The sequence below is a fragment of the Neurospora hispaniola genome (assembly GCF_033458365.1).
Source record: "Neurospora hispaniola strain FGSC 10403 chromosome Unknown B0T23scaffold_5, whole genome shotgun sequence".
Classification (NCBI taxonomy): domain Eukaryota; kingdom Fungi; phylum Ascomycota; class Sordariomycetes; order Sordariales; family Sordariaceae; genus Neurospora; species Neurospora hispaniola.
In genome coordinates this window covers 955,081-974,789 of record NW_026944410.1, presented here as the reverse complement: position 1 = coordinate 974,789, position 19,709 = coordinate 955,081, and the positions used below count along the sequence as shown (strand labels likewise).

Sequence of the window (19,709 nt, the reverse complement as noted above, 5' to 3'; positions counted from 1 at the left end):
TAACATGACGTTGCCAACAGCAATCTACCGTTTCTTATCGATCACCATTTTATACTATCCTTTCAGTTGGTGGCAGCAGTCAGCCCGTCTTGCCGTCTACAACTGAGGTCAACGCCTTTCCACTTGCGGCCAACGGGGCACCGAGGTCGCCACGATTAGATAAAGCCCCCGTCCCACTACGACGGGAACCTTGAGGGGCCCAAGTCCGCAGCTGCAGCTACGCACTGCCACCACTTTTCCAGCTGCTGGGATTCCGTCTCGTCTCTTTCTCCATTTCACATTGGCGATTTCAGCATTGGAAACCATCTCGAACTACACACAATCGGTCAATCGTGACTTCTAACTTACATCTCCCATCACCGAACTGGCTACATTCAGGGACGCACAACTGCTGACCCCAAACTCTTCCTGCACTTGTAAGTTAGTACTTAACCTACTTGAAGAAACTCAACCAAGTATCCTCCAATCGCTTCTGCGCTGGATCCTAGTGAATCTAGTGCACAATCCACTGACGATACCCATGTTAGGCCCCAGTCTCGTGCTAGAACCGCAGCGCTATCCCAGCAACATCCTAGAACCTGGGTACGTCGCGCGCCAATGACGCAACTGTTCACTTAACCTCGAACCGCTCATGACCTCGACCTTCACAACGAAAGGCTACCTTTTGTCGGCTGAACCGCATCTCCACGGCTGGGACCGTTTGGGCCTTAGGATCTCTCTGGAAGGCCGGAAAGAAAATACACAGTATACACCTGTTCTGGAGCCCGTGGTTCTTAAAGTCCTGAACAGGATCCTGTTCCATCACAGTTTAGAGGCGCTGGCCGGCTTCCTCGGGCTTACATTCCACCGACCGCCAACACTTTTCCGATAACTGGCTTTTCCTTCGACACTCGTTACCAACCCTTGGAGACATGGTGACCAGAAAGCCTCTTCCAGCCAATGCTGCCCTGGATCCGGCAGTTCGACGAGAACCAACCTGGTCTTCCGCCATGGACTCGGAAGCAAACATGGCGTGGAACGACGAGCGCGAAGGACAGCAACGCCGGGGCGGATCAGACCGACAAGTCGATGATGTGCCACGATCTCTAAGGCCCGGTCCAAGTTACTCTAACTTATCAGGCGTCGAGAACGAAAATGTATGGGCCGATAACAGCGCGGAGGGGAACAAGTCTGCGACTGCTGGACAGCCAGGTGACATTAGCCGGGTGCCGACCGTTCTGAGGCCCGGCGGCAGCGCCCAACTGTCAAGGTCCGGTGCGATGGAGTCAGATGAGGTAGGAGGCGATACTAACCGGATACCGACCGTACTGCGACCAGGAGGTTCCCACGGACAACCAGAAACTAATCCGTTCAAGAAAAAGATGTCAGGAAGTACGCCAGGCAACGAGGGAGAAGACACCTTCCTGACACAACCAACATATTTGCCACCCGTATCACCTGTACTATTCCCGTCCCTTTCGAACTTGAGCTTGTCTGAAGGTGCCGAACAGAGCAAAAACCCCTGGCAACCGTCACTGAAGCAAAGAGGAGACAGCCCTGCACCACTGTTGATATCGGATCTGCAACAAAATCACACCGGAGGAGACCCTTGGAAGTCTACAAACGCATCTCAGCAGCCCACCCCTGGACCATCGTCGAGCCCGCCAACATTGCTCTCATTGCCTTCTCAGGAGGATTCTGCAAAGTGGGGTGAGCAACGTTCAAGCAAGGCTCCTGAACTTCTACCATCAATTACAGGAGAGGAGACACTTGATGGTTCCCACGCATGGGATGACTTGAGTGATATGTCCAGAGACAAGGCACCGGGAAACCCGCCTGCAACCACGGGAGACGGTTGGAACTTGATCGATATTGACATACGTCCCAGCCCCCCATCACGAAAGAGCACTTGGGAGGATTTCGCCGACGACGACGAAGAGAGCTCTCCTAAGGCCGTCACCGAGAATACCATTACGGCACCTGCCGCGCCTCCTACACCACCGCCTGCCGTATCTTCTACTGCAACATCTACCGTGCCCCCTAGTTCAACGCCTGCCGTCGAACAAGCTCCCCCACTTCTTGAAAGAAGAATGGAACAGAATGCACCCGATTTACCACCTAGGTTTACCGAAGCGCAGGCCAGTTTATCTGCGCAACGAATACGCCAGGTTGACAGATCCGAGACATATCAAATCAAGAGGATTAACTGGTATGACACCACAGCGGAGATCAACCCGAGGACGTCGCCGATTCTGATTCAGAACGCCAATGGGCCGTGCCCGCTTCTTGCGCTCGTCAACGCGCTTATCCTCTCTACTCCGGCACATCAGGACAATACGGTCCTAGTGGAGACCCTTCGATCACGAGAGCAAATCAGTCTTGGGCTGCTTATTGATGCCGTCTTCGACGAACTAATGTCTGAGCGACGATTGGGTGAAGATGCCGTTTTACCGGACGTTACCGAACTCTACAACTTTCTGCAAAGCCTTCATACCGGAATGAATGTTAACCCACGCTTTGTCCCGACCAAGCAAATGGAAGACGCCTTCAATCGTACATCACTCACCAATTTGCCCCCGACGGAGAGAGGTGGTCAGATTCCGGGGACGTTCGAGAGTACGAGGGAGATGAGACTGTATTCCACTTTCTCCATTCCCTTGATCCATGGTTGGCTTCCGCCTAGAAGTGATCCGGTGTATGGTGCATTTGAGAGACAAGCGGCGTCGTATGATGACGCCCAGAACCTTCTGTTCCGTGAAGAGGAGCTGGAGGCCAAGCTGAGCAGCCGCGATGAACAGGGCTTGACCGAAGATGAACAGCAAATGCTCCAGGATATTTTCGCCATCAAAGATTTCTGGAAAATCTCAGCCACACAACTTACCACATGGGGACTTGATGTCATTAGAAGTTCGATGAAGCCAGCGTCTGTAGCGATTCTCTTCCGGAACGACCATTTCGCCACTTTGTACAAGCACCCGCAGAATGGAAAACTCATGACACTTGTCACGGATGCAGGATACGCCACCCATGACGAGATAGTATGGGAATCGCTGGTGGACGTGAACGGCGAACGAGCCGAGTTCTTTTCTGGTGACTTCCGCCCTGTCGGCGGCGCTTCGCATGACCTCAGCACCAGTCCTGCAGGCCCGCGGGGATCAAGCTACACCGACAGCTCATCATATGGTACCTCGGGAGAGGGCAGTGGATGGACGACGGTTCAAGGCCGTAGGGGACGGACACAGAGTGGGAATATGCACGAAGATGCCCCAACATCTCCATCACATGAACAGGAGGACCACGACCTTGCTCTAGCACTGCAACTGCAGGAAGAGGAGGAGCAGCGTCATAGAGAAGAACAAGAACGTAGACGCCGGGAACGAGAACTCTCGGAGCAGTTTATCGAGCAGCAAGCACGCACTTCGAACGGACAGCAAAACCAGGGCCGCGGTCAAGGACATGCCCGTGGTGGTAGTCTTGGTGGAGGTGGTAGCTTACGGGCCGGCAGAGGTGGCAGTACCGCAAGTCTTGGGAGCCAAAGAGCGGCGGCCTTGGCATCACGCAGCTCACTATCGGTTTCTTCCACGGCTCCGTCTACGCGCCGAAGCACCAGCTCGATGAACGTCTCTGTGAACAATGGTGGAGGAGCTAGTCCGACAGCGAACAGAACCGGGGTTAGAACCTCGGGTCAAACAGTGAGATCGCTCATTCCGCCTCTCCCTGGTCAACAGTCACAGCCCTTCACAAACCGCCCAGCGGATGAAGGAGTAGAAGACGCTCCGCCTAGCTATGATGTCGCTGCTACACAGGCACCATACATTCCTCCCGAAGGGCATCCCAGTCATCCCACGAGCAGCCCTACAGTGGCTCGCGCTACTATTGCCAACGGTGCGGGAGCCGCATCTCCTCCTCGCTCTGGAGCGGCAAGTCCTCCGCAAAGGTTGGGTTCAACCGCGGGTTCAATGGGATTGAGAAACCCGTCCCAGGCTCCGGGACATTCATCAATCAGCCAGGCTGGTAGGCCTCAATCGGGATTTCCTGATAACGCGAACATGGCCGCCCCAAGGCCGATGAGGCAGGGGATTCCGCCTGCCGCGGTTGCAGTTCCTGGGATTCCGAGAGAAGATAAATGCGTTATGATGTGACTGGTGGTTAACGTGTGGATTCTCTGTCAAGCATTTATGCTGGAGTGGTTTGGTGTTAAAGTTCGGGCGCACGGATGTATGTCGTGTCTTGTTGGAGTGTCATCATGAAGAACGAATAATACCAAAGAGGGAGGATTGGACTTGGAAAATGGTTCCTAGTATTGCTTATAAGGGCGGTTTTTTTGCGTAGTATAAGTCTGATGGCTAGGTAGATACTACCTGAAAGAGAGCGGTTACAAATGTGGTCGAACTGGGTGGTAGCAACCGCAACGATGCTGTCCAGTGTTGTTTGTTTGAAATTCACAACTCTACATGACGGGTGAATCCTGTGGCAGCGCCCGGGGGGTTGGAGGGGAATAGGCCAAACGTTAGTTATGTACCAGGTTAGATTGCCCCTGTTGGGATGATCGAACGCAGAGTGCTTCCCTTCCAGTAAATGGTAATCCAAGCACGGTGGCAGCGAATATGAACATCTCTTACAAACTGTCCGTGGTCTGTTTCTCACTTGTCCTTCTCTTGCCTTGCACTTTCTCTCTCTCGTTCTTTCCCTATGACCATACCTACTTGGGAATGTGGGGAATTAGCACCCCAATCTAGTGCAACAAGACGGTTCTGAACTAAACCATCACCCGTACGCCGATCACCTCAATCACTGTGAAGTTGCCGTTCGCCTTCGACTTGACCAACTCACTAGATAAATTGTTGGCCCAGCGCCAACGGATTGGGAAAAAAAATGACGACTAGTACCGTAGGTCTAATCGACAACTGGTATCCTCCCACAAGGGAGACTTACGATCTCATTCTCTCCTTATGGAAGTGGTTCCCCGTGGTATGTGTCGCGGCCCTACGAGAATGCTCTACATCACAACTGACACAACTGACCAGGCCGCCTCCCTTCAATGGGGTGTCTCCTGGTACGGGATGGGCAAGACATCAGTCACCAGCCGCCTTAACCTGCCCGGCCGAATTGGCTGGCTCACCATGGAAGCACCTGGCTTCATGACCCTGGTGTACATGATGCGCACCCTCCCCGCCCAACATGGCTTCACCCTCAGCGACCTGCCCTGGCAAAACAAGGTGCTCGCCGGCCTCTTTGTATTTCACTATTCCTATCGCGCCCTCGCCTTTCCTTTTCTGCAGCCCAGCATGGCGCCCATACACATCGCCATCTGGCTCTCTGCGCTTAGCTTCCAGATTATCAACGGAACGTTGATCGGTGCTTGGCTCGCCGCCTACGGTCCCACGACTCACGCGGCGTGGGACAGGCAGCTCTTTAGCTCGTTCCCCACGCTGCAATTTACTTGCGGAATTGCGCTGTTTTACGTCGGTCTGATGGCGAACTTCTACCACGATGACGAGCTGCGGGAGATCAGACGCCGGGAAAACCGCAGGCAGGAAAGGCTGGCAAAGCAGAATGGGCAAAAGGGACAGCCGGGGAAGAAGGTAGAGAAGCACTACGAGATCCCCAAGGCGGGACTGTTCAAGGTGATGCTTTACCCGCACTACTTTTGCGAATGGGTTGAGTGGCTTGGGTTTTACATGGCGGCTGGCTGGGGATGTCTGCCGGCGAGGTGTTTTTTGCTGAACGAGGTGGCGGCCATGTTGCCGAGGGCGGTGAAGGGGAAGCAGTGGTATATGGAGAAGTTTGGGGAGGAGAAGATTAGCAAGAAGTGGGCGGTTATTCCGGGGGTTTGGTGAGCTTTGCATCTCCCATGTTTTGATGGTGGATTGGAAAGCGAACCAAGGTAAGAGGGAAGGAAGAACATGGACGGCTGGTAGCCTTACTTGAGTCGGCATCACAATTATGATCAATTATTGAACTGCCACGTCAAGGAGCCCAGGATCATGTGTTGTGTGTATGATCTCGAGATACCAATAGAGTCAGATGCCAACTGTGATTATGACGGGAACCTCAACGAAGCTTAGGTTGGACGAGCTGTGCCCGAGGATTTACAACCCGAACGGAATTGCACATCGCCCGGCGCTGAACTGCAGGTGGTGGGGACCGCTGCTTGCAGTGGCTTGGCGCGGCCATAAGCCGCCAACTAACACTGGGAACTCCCTAGTAGGTTGCTTCAGATGCACAACAATGGAAGTCAAGTCCACAAACAACAGGCGCGACCAAGCCGACGTGATGGGATGAATTCGTCACCCTCGCGAGCTCTTGACGCCTGATTAGAAAGTAAAGCTGTAAGTCCGGCTTAGACTAGATCTCTTTGCCACTGCACCATCTCATGGAAATCGGAGCGGCACGATAGCTGCGACGCGGGGCACGAATTCAGCATCGGCGAAAGCAGCGATGCCTCTCCTAAGGAGCGACTCCTTCAAAGACATTGACTTCACTCTTCGTCGACAATTCGGCAAAGAAAACTTTAGGTGTGATGAATGAGCTGTCGAGTACGTGTGATTCCATTCTGACCGATATTCGCAGACCACATCAGAGAGAGATCATCGAGGCTGCCCTCGACGGTCATGATGTTTTCGTCCAGGCTGCCACCTCCTTCGGCAAGAGTCTATGCTTCCAACTGCCAGCAGTTATAGACCGTGGAAGTGTGTTCCGCCTTTCCAAAGCAACTGACGGTTGAAGAAAGCCCAATCTGACCTTTTGTATACAGTCACCATCGTGATCTCTCCATTACTGAGTCTCATGGTAGGTATCACTCCTCAGACATATTGGTCCAAGCGACTTACTGATTGCCCTTCAGATGAACCAAGTCGAAGCCCTCAAGGCATCAGATGTGGACGCTCGTACTCTGAACAGCAACACTACCCTGCCAGAGCGAGACTACATCTACGCTGATCTCGCAACTGGGCATCCCCTCATGCGGCTCCTCTATGTGACTCCCGAGCTGTGTTCGGGCGACCACTTCCGGCGGAAACTGAAACTGGTCTACGAACAGCACGAGCTGGCGCGTATCGTGGTTGACGAAGCCCATTGCATCTCAGAATGGGGCCACGACTTCCGCAAAGACTTCAAACGGCTCTCCTGGTTCCGCGAAACCTTTCCCGATGTACCAGTCATGTGTCTCACCGCCACAGCCAACGAGCAAGTCCGTCACGATGTGCTTACCACGCTAGGGCTGGACAAGACGCCCGGCAAACTCAAGATCTTCAGCATGACAGCCCACCGACCGAACCTGCACCTCGAAGTGCGTTTCACCAGCGACGAAGCCAACGACCGCTACGACGACTTTGTCACCTGGCTCAAGGGCGTGTACGACCGTCGAGCGGCCGCGGATCGAAAAGCCGAGCTAGACGCCACCGGCGAGCGCGTCGAGAACGTACCGGGGATTATCTACACCATCTCCCGCGACGAAGTCGAGTCGCTCGCGGCCGCCTTACGACACGACGGTATCGGCGCGCGGCCCTTCCACGCGAAACTGCCGAACCAGGTGAAGGAGGAGACGTTGGCCAAGTGGATTGCCAACGATCCGGGGTACGATGTCATCGTGGCTACGACGGCCTTCGGCATGGGAATCGACAAGGAGAACGTGCGGTTCGTCGTACACTGGCGGCTGCCCAAGTCGTTTGAGGGCTATTACCAAGAGGCCGGGCGGGCGGGTCGTGATGGGAATGCGAGTTATTGTTTTCTTTACTATAGCCGTGAGGACCGGGATAGGGTTTGTAACTTGGTCATGAGGGAGCCAGTGTCGAAAAACGCGTCCGCGGATGGCATCATTAATAAACAGGCGAGGCAGATGAGTCTTGGTAGGCTGGTGGCGTATTGTGAGGATACCGGTTCTTGTCGGCATGCGGCGATTTGCAGGTATTTTGGGGAGACGCAAGTGCCTGCGTGCGATTACGCGTGTGACTGGCATAAGGACCCGCAGGGACTGAAGAGGAGGATGGCGAGGGGGTTGGCGAGTGAGGAATGGGTTAGTACTCAACGGGAAGAGGGCATGTACGATGAATATTGGAGTGAGTAGGGTTGAACTTGGAGCCTTTGGAGTTTGCTACCTGGTTGATGTCTTGGTTGACGCAGTATTTGAGGTCTAGATTAATATGATACCCATGCTTCCATTCATAGTCTTGCGCGCTGTAACAATCTCATCCTTGCAAGGCAGTGAGTGGTTTCCGGCAACATCGAGTGGGCAACACAATGAGAGAAACGCAGTTTATCGTTTTCGGTGACAGGCAGGTATCTTGGCAACACTTTATCGTACATCTAGAAATTTTATAGACCTCCGCCCGTTGTCCTCTTCCTCACAGGGATTCCCAGCTTGGGTCTCTCCGGTTCCTCATTGTTTTCCATAATCCACGGCATCCTCTTCATAGCTTCCTCCAACTGTAACCCCCACTCCAGCCAAGCGAGTCCCTGGGTGACCGAGTCGCACAAGTCGTCCATCTTGTCGATGTGTTCGCCCTTGGTAACACGCTCCGTCCTCTCTTCTCTCTTGCCCATCAACGTGCCGACGCCGAGGGACTCCGGGAGGTGCGCGGGAGCCGGCATTTCTACGGCGCTGTTCCTCAATTTCTGCTTGGTCAGACTTAACAAATTGTTGACGGCGACGGGAACGGCCCTTACGAAGTAGTCGGCCATGCGCTGCATCTCACGGTTTACGAGACCGAGCTTTTCCTGGTTCTTCAACCACGATCCCAAAAGGCACATCCGGGCCTTCTTGACGTCCTTGATCTTTTTATTGGTTTCCTTCTCGTCAACGTTGATGGGCTCCTCGAATGGGTTGAGAAGCTCGTCATCCTTGTCCTCCTCGGGTGGAATTTCGTTCTCTAACCTCGAGAAGCCCCGTTTCGATTTTGGCTTTATCTTGGCCCTGTTAGGATTCACCAGATCGCGAGGTGTGGGTATCTCATGCCCGTACTTGTCCATGAGGTAGTTGACCACGCGCTTGGGCGGCACGGCAACCACGACGCCCTTGAACTCGCCGCGGTTTTGCATGACGCGCAGGATGGCGTAGATCATGGATTCGAGCATGTTTACGCGGACGGTCCACTCAAAGATGCCGGCTGCGTTGGCGGTACGGAAGCGCTGACGCTCAATGAGGATGTGGGTTGGCTTTTGGGGCAGAATATGCTCCGTGATAAGACGGTAGGCCATGTCAGCCATGGCGTTAGGGGCAAAGTTCTCGCTGACGGCGTCCGTATTCTTCCCATCGATATTGCTCACCTCAAGCCAGGGGAGAAGGTTGAGGTGGCGCCATGCGTGCAAGTCGGCCACACGCCTTGTAGTGTTCTTGATATTATAAGACTGTTGAGTGTTGAAATTTTGTTCGAATGTGGACCCAAGGACGCCATTCTTCCCGTCCTTGGTCCCTTGAAGCATCCCGAAGAAACTGGCCGTGTCAACAATTTCTCCGTCTTTGGACCTGTTGAACCTAATTTCCCCGTCCTTGGGCCTGTTGATCCCGATGCCTCCGTCTCCAGGCAAAGGATACTCTTCGGCCATGGCCTTGCTGTCTTGCATGACTGGAGTGAGAACACTGTAGGCGAAGTTCTTGAGACCCATGTCGATGCTGAGAATGCGAGAGTTGGGAGCTAAAGGTTTGTGCTCTCTAGCCGCGGTTCGAATACGGTTGTACAGGAGAAGCTTTGCTCCAGTCTTTGGCAGACCACACCGGACCATGAGCTCCTGCAACTGGCTGACGTGCAACTTGGCCAACACGGACGGCTTACCCGCCATGATGTACAACTAGCCGGTAATACCGGACTCGACTCAAGCCAGAAATTCCTCACAAGCTTTTGCCAATACAGCCATCTGTTGGAACCGGGCCTTCCCTAGCAGTCGACTGCTTCGAGTGGCTTGAGCTGATATTCTACGCTTGACTCTCTTCGATTGCTCACCACAAATCAGTGTAGTGGTTGATCAGTTGAGTGCCTCTCTCTCTCTTGAGTTGTTGAGCTGGAGAGTCGTGAGATGCCCCAAGCGAGGTTAGATAGCGGGTTCTGTGTTGTGTCGACTCCGTCTCTTGTTGCCCCAAAATGATGGAAGTTTGTAGATGAAGTTGAGAATACCACACTACTATCCTGGACGTCTCGTCTATGGTACCCAGTACAACACTGTTTGTTGCCGTGTGGCTGATGTCGCTGGGTACATTGTACAGAAAAGCACCAACTTGCCTGTATTGTACTCTGCGGCGGGCTTGGTCAATGCTTGCCCAGGATTCCATTACATCGCACTAGCTCAAATGCCTGCCGGGCTTTAAGAACCTTGCTGGCACGGGGCAGTCGGCGGCAGGCAAATCCGACAGTTTGATTCGGGTCGCGGGCACATCAGATGCGAACGGAAGGTCCCTTTCAGTCTGTTTGACGCCCTTTTCTTCTGATCTTCCAGTGGCATCGATGCAATTGGCCAAAGAAAGGCCGTATTCCAGCCTTTCATCCCAACGTCTCGTGGGGTCCAAGCTGACTTTTGCACACCTACACGTTCTAACCCCAACCCCGGTTACACCCCACCCTCAGTCATGTAACTTCATCACCAGAAGCCAGATAACATTACAAACTAGCCACTTTTGTAGCGATTTTGATAGTTCAAAATGTCATAATCTTATTCTTAATACTCCTCAATAATATAAAGTATTAACTAGAAGGCTCTTCCTAACTCTTATAACAGTAGTATTATCGTTACTATAACAACCTTCCTTCGCTTAGGGGCAGCCTTTTTTAAAGCATTACGAACTTTCAAAATCTCTTCTACCCTTACAAATCTATTATTACCCCCTTCTTTAACCTTCTTTTTAAATTTAAATTTCTAGGAAGCTAATTAACTCTATAAATATTAAATTTAATAGTCTTTTATAACAAACTTAGCATTCTTTATATCGAAAGCCTTAACCAACTTTATAAATACCCTCCTAATAGTACAAGTAAAACTAAATATTTTATTACTAATACCCTTATAAATATCCCTAAACTTCTAAGGGGTTTAGAAAATAACATCCTAATTAATAAAGATTATTATCAGCAGTATTATAGCCCGGATTGGCTCGTTAGGGATAGCGGGTAAAGTACTATTATTAAGGACAGCCTCGGGGTCGTTAATAATAATCAATCTATTTATTAACTATATTCTAATCTTTTTAAACCTTAATCTAAGGTTTCTAGAATTTACACCCAATTATAAAACTTCCTAATAACATTTGAAAAACCGTTATTTATTTACTAGTATAGATACTAGAAAATTAGCGTAATCCTTCGTTAAATTTTTGAAATATAATTTTACTATTGAAAAAATGGAGCGATTAAGCGGTTAAGTCTTATAAGAAGTATAGGGAGGCAAAAAGAGTAATTGAACGCAGTATTAAAATACTTCAATAATAAAATTATTAAATAGATAATTTAAATACTTATCCAATATAAAAAAGCGCTAACTATTATTTATCTAAGTCTTAGAAAAGTAAACCTCCTTCAACTAATATAGAGTAATTCTTAAATTATTCCAACTACTTAATAAACTATTAAATTTCTAGCTTTTAAATTTATTTTTTATATTATTAGGGAACTATTAACTTTAAAGAATTATACTAGTAAAAATAATAATAGGAATCAACTTCTTACCCTCAATAATCCTACACTCGATAATAATTACCTAAATCGTTACGTTAATCATTATTAAATATACCTTCTTTATTAGAACAATCCTAAGTACTTTACTATCCTTTAATTCTAATTCTTGAAGACTATATTTATCTATATTCGAAATATTAGCAAAAATAATACCCTTATTACGAATTTAGGCTTCTAAAAGGTCGAAGAACTTTATAAAGGCTTTTTAGGTAAACCCTCTAATTTTAACTAATTTAAATAGTTTAGAAAATTTAATTTTAATATTAGAATTTTTCGTTAAGAAGCGATCAATCTAACGGACGCCTAACTTATTATTATTACTTCCTCTTTTTAATATTAAAGTTACGATTCCTAATACTTAATAATAATTAAGAGCCCGGCCAACCTTCTCCTTATTTAATATCTATTTATATAAGAAGGATTCTTAGGCGGGGTATCATAGCTGAGCTAGACTGCTTGCTGCATTGCTTGCTGGGTCTTGCCAAGACTGCCAAGACCACTCCCATTGGCCCGTGCTCATATCTACGCCTTCTAGTTGGGTGTATCTTTATTGTATTCCACCCGTGTTATTTAATTAGTTGTATCCTTCTAAGGACCCACTTTATTCCTATATTTAATTGTATTAATTAGAGCTAGCACTTCTCTTCTTCTCTTTTACTCCCAATAATTAATTATTTATTACATTCGTCAAATTAATAGTACTAGCTACTTGCCCAATCTACGTACTGTAACACTTAATTAACTATCCCTTCTTTAATTAGCTTAGTACGCATAAGCCATTAACTAATTAGCAATTGTAATCTCTCTCTCTTTAATTAGTACCGCTAAAAGCAAGGCCGTACTACATTAACATTTACCCGACCAACAGAACCCGATTTCTATATACAATTAAATAGGGCGCCTACTATTTTACTAAGTCTAGCCCTAATACGAAATACATAAAATATTATATAAACTATATTATTAACGCGCTAGAAGGTTTACGATTAAAAGTAGAGGATTATATATAACCCCAAAATTCGCTGTACTAACAAAGAGGTCCAAAACCCGAATTTTCTTTTTTCCAACCCTATTAAACTACGATTTACATTATTAATACCGGTTAATTAGTATCGTCTCAACCAACTATTTACTTCTCTAATCTTATTAAATTACATTTAATATTTATTTCTTTTGCTTTACTACCTTCAAAAGGCAATTTAATTTGCCTCCCTTTAAAAACACCCATTTTTTCTCTTCTTTACTTCAATAATTACTACTATTATATTTAATTAATTATAACTAAAGTGCGCCCGCTTATACAATTATACTTTTTCAACCTATTACCTTCAATACTTCTTTATAATAGCGGACCAAAATTAGTAATAGGCCTTAGCGCTAACGCCCGAACAAATTCTGGAAAACTATAATATCGCGATCTAACGTATTAAAAAGATTATTTAAAATATACTTTTTAATATAAATATCTTAAATAAAAAGTTCTCTTTATTAGTTAAAACTATTAATAAGGCGCTTACCCCTAAGGCAAAATTGTTTAATACTAATAAATTCACCGGAATTAACTTCTCTTTTAAAATATAGTTACTTATAATTTGTATAAAATTTAAATTCGATAATAAAATTATTAGTAATATTAAAGTGTAATTCTTTTATATTTATTCCCGTTTCGATAGAAAAATCTAGGCCTTAGTTATATTGCAATTAATTTAATCCTTTAATAATAGCGTTTTCGAACCCTAAATGCTCCTTAATTAATTAGCCTATATTTATAATAATCCTAATAAAATTTAATAAACCGAAGCCGCTTTATATATTATTTAATAGTATAAGGATTCGTTTAATATATTTATTATAAAATTTGAATATTTATTCTATAAAATTTAAGCCAATACCTAGTCCGAACCTATAAAGATCTTCCTCTTCTATTAAACCTTTAATAAAGAAATTCGTAAATAAATACTATAAATTTATCCCCAGCCAATTATATACGTAGATTATATCGATAAATTGAAGGAGGTATTCGGATCTATTCACTTCTCTAGTAAATATAATAGTAATTATAAGGATAAAGATACTATAAATATCGACGTCATTCAAACTACGTTAAACTTAATTGAATTTAATTATATAATTTCCTATAAGGCTTCCGATAAGACTCTACCTCCCGCTCCTAGTACTACGGCTATAATTCCTTTAATTTTAACTTTTTGCGCCCAACTCAATATAATTGCGGCTTTATACGACGATAATAATAATAATAACGTTGATAATAATAATAATTCCGTCTTAAATTATAATTTTTATACTTCTTATTTATTAAAAAACTTCGAGCGTAAATTAGAACGCATATACTACGGTAATAAATTAGTTAAATAGGGCCGCGACTTAGATTAATTAGTATTAATTAGTCCCGAGGATATAGAATTGGATTAAGGCTTTGTAAATACCTTAATAGTTATGTGGATTAATAGATTATAGTAGTTCTAATTGATTCTAAGTTTGAATTTTTCTTCCGTAAGGGGGGTAATATTATAATTAAGCTAGACTGTTTGTTGTATTGCTTATTAAGTCTTGCTAAAACTACTAAAACCACTCCCATTGGCCCGTATTCATATTTGCGCCTTTTAGTTAGGTACATCCTTATCGTATTCCACCCGTGTTGTCTAATTGGTTGTATCCTTCCAGGGACCTACTTCATTCCTGTATTTAGTCGTGCCAGCTGGAGCCAGCACTTCTCTTCTTCTCTTTTACTCCTTATAGTTAATTATTTATTACATTCGTCAGATTAGCAGTGCCAGCCACTTGCCTAGTCTACGTGCCGTGACACGGGGGAGAGTTTTTATTAGAGTATTTTAATTGTATAAAGGGAGGGCGTACTTCGGATATAGTCGGAAATAGTAGATTGTAGTACACTATACTTTTTAGTTGTTGTACGTTAGGAAAGTCCGTTACAGACTTTAGAGATCATTTGATTAAATAAAGACGAAGCTATCGCGACCAAAATTAATTAAAACGATAGTATTTTAGTAGAATTATTATTATTGAAAGAATAAGGGTATCCGGTTGTATAGGGAAATAGCGGTGTGGGGGATGCGACCGAGGGAGGGGGGTGACCGGGGTTGGGGTCGTGACGTCTAGTTCAAGTTTAAAAGCCCTCGGTCGTATTTTACATTTTTGAGGTTTCTTTCATAACCGACAGCCTATCTATAAACTTTCCTTTCCCTTGCGGGTTGTGCGAGAACCCCGATGGAGAGACTTTGCTTACATGATCGACTTCTACGCGCTTCGGCATTTTGCGTTGCTTACTTACTGTAACCCACACTTGCCAGTCCATATTCAACTTTTTCCCGTACTGTCTCCCTGTAACTCTTGTGTAGAGGGAGATGATCCCCATGATATCATTACTCAGATGATGACAAAAGGGGAGAGAGACGAAGAAGCCGTGAAAGAGGCAAACTTTGCGATTCACATTGTAGTATATACACGTCACGATTCTCTCTGGTCTCTCTGTTGGTTGTGCAGGTACTTGGACTGATACTCAAATTAGATACACTACTAATCGTACCGCCGCCGCCAACTTGGGCATGCTTACTGAGGTGGACACGGCCGCGCTTGCGTCAGATAGGGTCCAGGTCATGTCACCATTCCAAATACAAATCTCAAATAGATAGCACATCCAATGTGGTTCCCCAGTCTCTCGGTGTATGGCAAAAGGCATTTGGGTTATTAAAGACAATCTAGATCGGGCTTGTCGCAATTGGAGCAGGGTAGTCCCCCACTTCGATTGAGACAATGTGCCGACACTAGCGTACATATTCCAAATCCTGGGGCCGCCAACACAGTCCACAGACAACCAAGGTAACTACACTACTACCCGCACCAACACCACCGCAAACGCGCCCCAAGGATTACCAACCGCAGCTGTCGCAACCGTACCCCGCGGCTTGTCTTTTACTTGCTTCCTGACCCTCGCTTCGTCCCCCAGACCACTCTTTATTTTTGCGATACCAGCCCGGACACCGTTGTGGTGGTTTATATCTTTCGTCCATGCCCTCTCTGTCCTTCCTTGTTCGACCTTCTGTTGTCTCGTCCAGACTAGCTTCAGGCCGAGTTGGTTCTTTGTCTAGACATTTCTCCGTCACAGCTCTCAACATGGCTCCCATTTCTAAAGAAACCGATTTTCTCGTCATTGGTGGTGGCAGTGGTGGCATCGCGACTGCCCGCGCTGCTGCTGGCAAGTATGGCATCAAGTCCATGGTAGTCGAGGGCAAGCGTTTGGGAGGCACATGCGTCAATGTTGGGCAAGTCGCCTTTTTATTTTTATCATTGCGTTCGTCTTGCTCGAAAGGTCAAGCTCTAACAACCTCTCTTCCTCTTGTAGCTGCGTACCCAAAAAGGTCACCTTCTACGCCGCTCTTATTGCCGAAACCATTCACCAGGCCAAGGACTACGGCTTCAGCGTCGAGCAAACTGCTCCCTTTGACTGGCCTACCTTCAAGCAAAAGCGCGACGCTTATGTCGCCCGTCTCAACGGCATCTATGAGCGCAACCTCGCCAACGACAAGGTCGAGTATGTGCACGGCTGGGCCAAGCTCCTGTCCCCCAACTCGGTTGAGGTTACTCTCGATGACGGTACCAAGTCGGTTGTCAACGCCAAGAAGATCCTGATCGCCGTGGGCGGCAACCCGACCATCCCTCCCCATATCCCCGGCTCAGAATATGGTACCAACAGCGACGGCTTCTTCGACATCGACACCCTTCCCAAGAAGGTCGCCCTTGTTGGCGCCGGCTATATTGCTGTCGAGTTTGCTGGCATGTTGAACGCCCTCGGCGTGGAGACTCATCTCTTCATCCGCCACGATACCTTCCTTCGTAGCTTCGATCCTATGATCCAGCAGGTGTCGGTTAAAGAGTATGAGCGCATCGGGGTCAAGGTCCACAAGAAGAGCCAACTCACCAGTGTCGAGAAGGATGCGGCGGGCAAGCTAGCTATCAACTTCAAAGAGGGTGAGGGCGAGCAATCTATTTCCGATGTCGACCATCTCATCTGGGCTGTTGGTCGCACACCGGCGGTCGAGGGTCTCGGCTTGGACAAGGCGGGTGTCAAGACCAACGAAAAGGGCTACATTGAGGTGGACGAGTACCAGAACACCAGCACCGAGAACATCTATGCCGTAGGTGATGTGTGCGGTCAGGTTGAGTTGACCCCTGTCGCCATTGCTGCCGGTCGCAAGCTGGCCGCCCGTCTGTTTGGCCCCGAGGAGTTCAGGACACTCAAGCTGAACTACGATAATGTGCCATCCGTTGTGTTCGCCCATCCTGAAATCGGTTCCATTGGCCTTACCGAGCCCGAGGCGGTTGCCAAGTACGGCGCCGAGAACCTCAAAATCTACAAATCTAGCTTCACTGCCATGTACTACGCCATGATGAAGCCTGAGGATAAGGCACCGACAGCCTACAAGCTCATTTGCGCCGGCCCCGAGGAGAAGGTTGTTGGTCTGCACATTATCGGCCTTGGCAGCGGCGAGATCCTCCAGGGCTTCGGTGTGGCCATCAACATGGGCGCGACCAAGGCCGACTTCGACAACTGCGTGGCTATTCACCCCACCAGCGCCGAGGAGTTGGTGACCCTCAAGTAAACAGAGTGCGGATAGGCGAAAAGGGTGGTTCTCATTGATTTGTACCTATTTAAACCGGATATACCTCTGCATGTTTGGAAGATGGTGTTTATTCGTAGCGTGGCAGCCTTATTAGAAGCAAAAGTTGGAAATGATACCTGAACATATAACACTCGCGAGATACCACTTTATGTTGTGTGCATTGTCTCTTGGGTGCAAATTGGGGACATCAAATAACCGCCGAGATAGGCGAAGATAAAGAGCAAGAACGCGACAAGCGCCTATGGAATGTACTCCGATAAGATACTACGTAGAACTGGCTGTGACGTGCTTTGTACCCAGAAGTGCTCAACCTGTAGAGCTAGGGCCCGTTTCAGCCGAGGGTACTTGGCAGCTGGTAGAACCCGAATTGGGGAGGGAGATCCATTCGCGGTGTTTAAGTAGCTGTACGGCGAGCCATTCTGTCAGAGGCGCAAAAAGTCAGACCACCACGACCAATGGCCTGCGACTGGTCAGATACGATACCCACCACGCGCAGCTGCCAGAGCTGTGTGGCCAGCTGAGACAGCCTAGCTTATTCCCAATTCCGAATGTCAAGATTCCGCAGTAGCGTCACGGACCACCTCGGGCAGCTCCTCCAGTTTCATCACCACACTCCAAGTGCTTTCCCACCTCGACTCTCCTTGACACCAGCTTCTGACCGAGCAAGGAATCGCCAAATTTCCACTCAAGGTATGCCATTCTCCTTGTGATATCACTCTGCAGGTCGCCCTGAGCTCTGCTCCCAACTGCTCCTTTGAATTCTGGATAGCTGACTGCGTGTGAATTGCTTGCGAGAAAAAAGATGTTCTCCCGTGTTGCCCTCCGCGCGGCTCCCCGCCAACAGCCCTTCAGCCTCGTTGCTCGCCGCACCTTCCAGACCACCCGCGCCCAGCTCTCGTCGCCCTACCACTACCCCGAGGGTCCCCGCTCCAACCTTCCCTTCAACCCCAAGACCCGCTTCTTCTGGTTCCGTTACCTGATGTACTGCGTCGTCGGCTTCGGCTCCCCTGTTGCCATTGCCGGTGCGTGATTTCTCCCTGTCCGAGAGCGGAAGTATACGGTCCCACTGACGTAACCTGATTCCAAACACAACAGTCTGGCAGACCTACCGCCCCCGCTCTTAAACGGCTCGCTACTAGCTGTTATGCGGGTGCCGATATGATTGGGAAGTTTGAGCGGGCGATGAGTTTGATGCGTGCGTAATAAGGGGGGGAATGCCGAAAGGGGGGAAACGCAAAGAATTGACCGGCACGAATATAGTCGCAGGTAGTCCGGACTGTCCGGGCGCTCTTCTGTATATGATACGACACGGATAGAAACCACCATCATCATCATCATCATCATCGACCCCGACGTTTCTCTCTCTTTGGACCCTACGAGAACCATTGGCTCTGGCAAGCCTTCTGACTTTGTTAAGGGGAAGATGGAGGGTGGCAATGGGCGCTGGGGCTCCTGGCTGAAGCTCTGATCATGGATGGAGGGAAAGCTTGCTGGGATGAGATCTGGCATGGGACGACCTGGAAGCCATTGACTGCTTCGTCAATGGTGTGAGGTAAGCAAGCTACGCAGAGCACCATTAACTGACTGCGTCTGTATTGAGTGGCGTTATGGTAAGTCTTCTCAGGTAAGGTGTCTTGAGAACAGCACTCCAAGGCGGGTAAATCGGTGCTTCTGACCTATTCACTGCTGCGGTAGAGTTCTGGAGCTCAAATATGTGACTTTCAGAATAAAGGCGACAATGCGAGCTCAAGGATGTAGCTACATGGTCACGTTTTCAGGGTATTGCTGCCAGCAGCTTCCCGGTCAGCTGCTCGTAGGCATGATAGACAGCAGTGATGGAATTCCACCTACTCTAATCTTGCCCCATCTCATATCGACATCGACCTTGGCACCGGATGGAGGCGACGACTTTGGGCGCCGGAGGACAAGACGGTTGCTATAGTGTAGCTATCAGGAAAAGACCAACGACCAATGTAAACAAAGCCCCTGATCGGAGAGTCCTCGGCACAGCCAACCTACCTATGTTTCACACTCAGGACACCGCCCTCGTTACACTAAGGTTGCAGATATGCAGCTATGCGCACGAGCCAATCGGCCAGCTTCCGTTGTCCCGTGTAAATGCATTCCAGATACTTTGCGCCAGAGCAGAGCGAAGGTACCCTTTCGGAGCTCGCCCCCTGTCTGTTAGTGCCAGGTACTTGCCCAGGGTCCGCTACCTCTAGGGTACCCACGACGCCGCCGGTTCCCCCCCAAACATCACAACGTCAACCGCCATTCCATTCCACCTGCCAGGAGGAGGAGCCGCAACAAAACACAACACCAACAAACGCTACACTACTTTTACCACCCAAACACCACGACGGAACACCTAGAGAGGATCACCCGCATCTTCTTAGACCCGCCTTGC

At 48.4% G+C, this 19,709-nt stretch overlaps 5 protein-coding genes across 5 annotated transcripts; 4 read left to right on the top strand and 1 right to left on the bottom strand.

Annotated features, from left to right (window-relative positions):
- The first annotated feature begins 668 nt into the window (after positions 1–668).
- Positions 669–4,488, top strand: B0T23DRAFT_161120 (uncharacterized protein). Its single transcript, XM_062832729.1, has one exon. It carries the CDS (start codon positions 912–914, stop codon positions 4,119–4,121), a length of 3,210 nt encoding a protein of 1,069 aa, XP_062691593.1. The 5' UTR covers positions 669–911; the 3' UTR covers positions 4,122–4,488.
- Positions 4,489–4,854: 366 nt separating this feature from the next.
- B0T23DRAFT_318388 (ATP-dependent DNA helicase) lies at positions 4,855–8,047 on the top strand (the record flags this gene model as incomplete). Its single annotated transcript, XM_062835074.1, has 5 exons — positions 4,855–4,950; positions 5,007–5,815; positions 6,520–6,671; positions 6,737–6,771; positions 6,827–8,047. 5 exons carry the CDS (start codon positions 4,855–4,857, stop codon positions 8,045–8,047), a joined length of 2,313 nt encoding a protein of 770 aa, XP_062691592.1.
- A 124-nt stretch (positions 8,048–8,171) lies between these two features.
- On the bottom strand, positions 8,172–9,843 carry B0T23DRAFT_161065 (mitochondrial resolvase Ydc2). Its single transcript, XM_062832728.1, has one exon. The coding sequence runs from the start codon at positions 9,757–9,759 to the stop codon at positions 8,296–8,298; it is 1,464 nt and encodes a 487-aa protein (XP_062691591.1). The 5' UTR covers positions 9,760–9,843; the 3' UTR covers positions 8,172–8,295.
- Positions 9,844–15,348: 5,505 nt separating this feature from the next.
- Positions 15,349–17,438, top strand: B0T23DRAFT_339684 (glutathione-disulfide reductase). Its single transcript, XM_062835863.1, has 2 exons — positions 15,349–15,943; positions 16,024–17,438. The coding sequence occupies exons 1-2, from the start codon at positions 15,690–15,692 to the stop codon at positions 17,279–17,281; spliced, it is 1,512 nt and encodes a 503-aa protein (XP_062691590.1). The 5' UTR covers positions 15,349–15,689; the 3' UTR covers positions 17,282–17,438.
- Positions 17,439–18,104: 666 nt separating this feature from the next.
- On the top strand, positions 18,105–18,770 carry B0T23DRAFT_396580 (uncharacterized protein; the record flags this gene model as incomplete). Its single annotated transcript, XM_062838256.1, has 2 exons — positions 18,105–18,324; positions 18,619–18,770. The coding sequence occupies 2 exons, from the start codon at positions 18,105–18,107 to the stop codon at positions 18,768–18,770; spliced, it is 372 nt and encodes a 123-aa protein (XP_062691589.1).
- Between the last annotated feature and the right edge of the window lie 939 nt (positions 18,771–19,709).